The sequence below is a fragment of the Dromiciops gliroides genome, chromosome 2 (assembly GCF_019393635.1).
Source record: "Dromiciops gliroides isolate mDroGli1 chromosome 2, mDroGli1.pri, whole genome shotgun sequence".
NCBI classification, from domain to species: Eukaryota; Metazoa; Chordata; class Mammalia; order Microbiotheria; family Microbiotheriidae; genus Dromiciops; species Dromiciops gliroides.
Window position 1 is genome coordinate 242,163,041 of NC_057862.1, and position 4,055 is coordinate 242,167,095.

The 4,055-nt window shown below is 43.2% G+C and overlaps 1 protein-coding gene across 1 annotated transcript; it reads right to left on the reverse strand.

The window, feature by feature from the left end:
- Positions 1 to 331: 331 nt before the first annotated feature.
- LOC122738636 (disintegrin and metalloproteinase domain-containing protein 20-like) lies at positions 332 to 2,578 on the reverse strand. Its single transcript, XM_043980622.1, has one exon. The coding sequence runs from the start codon at positions 2,576 to 2,578 to the stop codon at positions 332 to 334; it is 2,247 nt and encodes a 748-aa protein (XP_043836557.1).
- Between the last annotated feature and the right edge of the window lie 1,477 nt (positions 2,579 to 4,055).

Below are 4,055 nucleotides of genomic sequence, written 5' to 3' on the forward strand. Positions count from 1 at the left end.
TTACCTAGAGAAATTAGAGCTTAGCATCTTGACTCCTTAATTAAGAGTCTAGAGCAACTTAATTTACTCAGCCTCCACCTTCACACATAGATAATGCTTAAGCACCTAATTTGGAAAAGGGAAGGCCTTTGTAGAGTTCCTTTCATTCCTCCATAGTACAACCAGGTCAGATGTGAGAACACTATTTCAGCACATGGAACACAACGAAGCATCAAAAAAAATTTATTTTTGATTTTCAGAACCAAATCACCTTGTTGCCAGAATGTTCATTTTTCTTTGTGGGTGTTTCAAGTTGTTGACTGCCTTAGGAAAAAAAAAAGAAAGACCCTAGCTAAAAGCCTGTGGTGGTACTTTTCTTAGTTCTTCGGATATATGTGATAACTGCAAAGCTGAATGACAGCATGAAAAAAATTATGCGAATAAGGATAAAAATCAAAATTGCGAAAAGGACATAATCAGTGTCATCATTTTCAGTTGGTCCACTGTCTAAACTTCCACCATAACCCAACAGAGTACAAAATGGTGGAGACCAGCCATACTGGCAATGACAATTCCTATTGTTGTTGCAAACACCTCTATAATTACACTTTTCAGGACTACAGTCAAAATGCAACTGAGCTATAGGAACACACATCTGATTCAAGCACATTGTGGTTTTGGTACACTTTGACCCATCCCACACCATTCCAAAATCTACCCACCCGGTCCCAAAGTGATAATCTGTCCCAAAACAGACATAATCCTCTTTATTCTTCTTTACTACTAATTGGTGAATTGTAATATGCTCATTTAATCTTGGCACTCTCTTCAAACCTTCACATTGCAGCCTTCCACACAAGACAGTTGATTGTCGACATGGCACAGTAATATATTTTATTTCTTTTGCTCCACTAGAATCATTGTTCCTTTCAGGCTCAGCTCCACAGTTTCCAAATCTATCTCCTTTTATATTTAACTGTTCATAACATGCGTCATTTGCCTTTTCAATTCCATCATAACCAAACATTTCTCTGCATTGTATGTTTCGGTCAGTACAATTCCCTGCATAACAAATGGCGTTTGGAGTACATGGTGTTCCGTCTTGAACATAGGTATCCACAGGGCAGAAGGCTCCACTTCCATTGCAGAACTCTGGAAGGTCACAGGTGCTCTCTGCACGTCGACAAAGCAAGCCTATAGTACTAAATTGACAGTCTTCACAGCATGCTCCAAAACTACATACAGAACCAGGGGTCCGCTCACACCTCAGGTCACAACATGGATCAGCTAAACATTCTTTAATCGAACCACAGTCACACTGTTCCGTGAAGTCTATTTTCTTGTTACCACAAAGTCGAAATGAATAAGCATAATTATCATATATCTTTGGAGCTTTGTTTAAACATTGATCCCAATAATTAACTAAATCAAAAAACCGTCCATAACTGCAATTACTGAGAGAATCAGAAAAGACTGGCTGGTCTTCCATAAGACAGTGTGACCTTCCGATACAATGACAGTAAGTCTGATCATGAGGCAGGCCTAAGTTGTGACCTATATAATGTGCCAAGATTACTGAATAATAAAATACCCTATCATCCTGAAGCCACAATAGTATTGCTGCCCAGTTGCCATTGCAGATTGAGTTTGGAAAAGCAGCATAACCAGTTTCCCCTGCCTTGTTTCCAGTAATGAGGGCCGAAGTATCGTGCGGAAAGTTGTGAGAGAGCACTAAATTTTTCCATAATCCATAATGTTCTGCTATTTCAGATGAAGAACCCACTAGTGGTACTTTATCCGAGTATTGCCAAAGATATAGAAAAACCAGAACTGTAAAAACCCGAAATTGCTTATAAATGGAATCAACTATATGGGTCAAAGTCACCATTTGCTCAGTGTGAATAGTGAGATTCCTGTTATGAGTTTGCACTCTAGAGTTGCTAACGCAAATCGCAATTTTCAAATAACGGATATGTGGCCACCAATGGCTATAGGGACCTGCTCGAGGACGAAGACCAATCTCCGAGTTGGAAAGCTGTTCCTCGATTTTGTCATTGGTTAAACTGCAGCGAAAGAGACCCTGCCCAGCCTCCCCTTCTTCCGGCACGAGTTGGGATAGCACGTGTTCAAACTGGGTAGAACTGTGGAGAGGCTCGATTTCATAGGTGAAGTCATCGAAATGCAGAGTCCCTCGGAGACCGCCTTGGCAGGTATTCAAGACAGCCATGGATGCGGGGATTCCTTCCAAGTAGCCATGGTAGTAACAGTCATTCGGGATATACGGATACTCCTCTTGGGGAGCTCCTTGCTTATTGTCCACTAGGACCGGGAGGTGTCTGGGCAACAGGAACTTCTTGACCCGCATATGGATCACGTACCTCTTGCCACCAAAGCGCAGCGAGTAGGAGAGCCGCCCGGGCACATCAGAGAGGGTGCTGCTCAATCTTCGGAGGGCTTTTCGACTGCTTAGCTGGCGGGGAATCACCACTTCGAAAGAGGAGAAGCGCCAGCCAGGACGGTGCTGGAGGCAGCCTGCCGGATCCAGGAGGGCTAGTTCTAGTGCCAGGAGGAGCCCGGCCCTGGTCACAGAGGCCCCCATGAGAAGCCAGGAGTAGGGGACGGTTTGGGAAGCGTTGGAGACAAAGCCAGAGATGATTTAAAGAGACGTCTGCCTCCTGGGATACACTGGGAAGTGAGAAAGCCAGTCAACTGACAACTCCCTCGTAATCCCTTCTCTCTGGTTACGCAACAATCCAGAGTCGAGGCTGGGCTGGCTACAGTGGACATTGTGTGTGTGTGTGTGTGTGTGTGTGTGTGTGTGTGTGTACGTGTGTGCGCGCATGTGCGTGTGCAGGGCACCAATCGGGATCACAGGAGCAGGTGTTAGTGGTGACTTTTCCACACTGCGCCACTGAGTCGTGTCCCTCTCAGCTTTTCAATGTATTTTTGCTTAAACTAACTCATATTCCAGTTGTGCTAGTTTTGTTTTGTTCTGTTTTTAAGTCAGTGGGAGTTTACCAGACCCTAGAAATGATGTTTCTAGTGACAATGACCATTAACCTTCTTGGACCTGACAGAAGCTCCTAAAAATATTATTTTGGAAAAGGGTGGGAGAGTAAAATGATATAGTGACTGCTAAAGCAGCCTCAACCACATAATCTTCCTGACCACCAATGCCACTGATCCTCAAATGACCTTCTCAGATCAACTGAATACCCCTACTGAAAGGGATTTCCTTTTTCTTATGGCTGTCAAGCTTTGTGTTCGACAGTCTATACTTTCTGAAGTGAAACCCCTACTCCCTCTACTATTTCTCTCTTATTAAGGTTTACAAACTTTTTTGTGTAAGGGTAGAAGTCATTTGAGTAGATCAATCAACATACTTCCCACCCACCCCAACCGCCATTTATTTAAAGTGTAACAAGGTAACACTACCTCCAATTTGCTCATCTATTTCCTACCCCTCAAACCACTTTCTACTTCCCTGAGAAAAGTAGTGTGCCTCCCAAGACTGCCAGGACAAAGTGTCTCAGGGTGTAACTTCTTCTTTTTTTTTTTTTTTAAGTGAGGCAATTGGGGTTAAGTGACTTGCCCAGGGTCACATAGCTAGTAAGTGTTAAGCGTCTGAGGCCGGATTTGAACTCAGGTCCTCCTGACTCCAGGGCCGGTGCTCTATCCACTGCGCCACCTAGCTGCCCCTACGATGTAACTTCTAACAACCACATCACAGAGAAAAGAACAGTAGAGCATGCCTCCCAAGAAATGAAATTACACATTATACCTGTAAAAACAGGCTATACTCTACCTATTTCTAGTAGAATTTGCTAAGAGAAATATTGCTCAGAAGTCTGCCCTGAGGAATACACATTCTAGTCTGATCATGGCATATGGATTTTGGTCTTGACCCTGCCTGATGAACCATAATCTCAGGACATGAATCCAGAAAATCCCAAGGGTATTAGAATGTGTCCAAGAAGGTGTGTACAACTATTACTCTTTCCCTTATTAACCCTGTGTGTGGGAAATACTTTATTATTTTTTTAATTAATAATATTTGAGGTTGGCTTTATGTGGTA

Coding starts and splice junctions, on each gene's coding strand:
- LOC122738636 (XM_043980622.1), bottom strand. CDS start 2,578: ATGGGGGCCTCTGTGACCAGGGCCGGGCTCCTCCTGGCACTAGAACTA.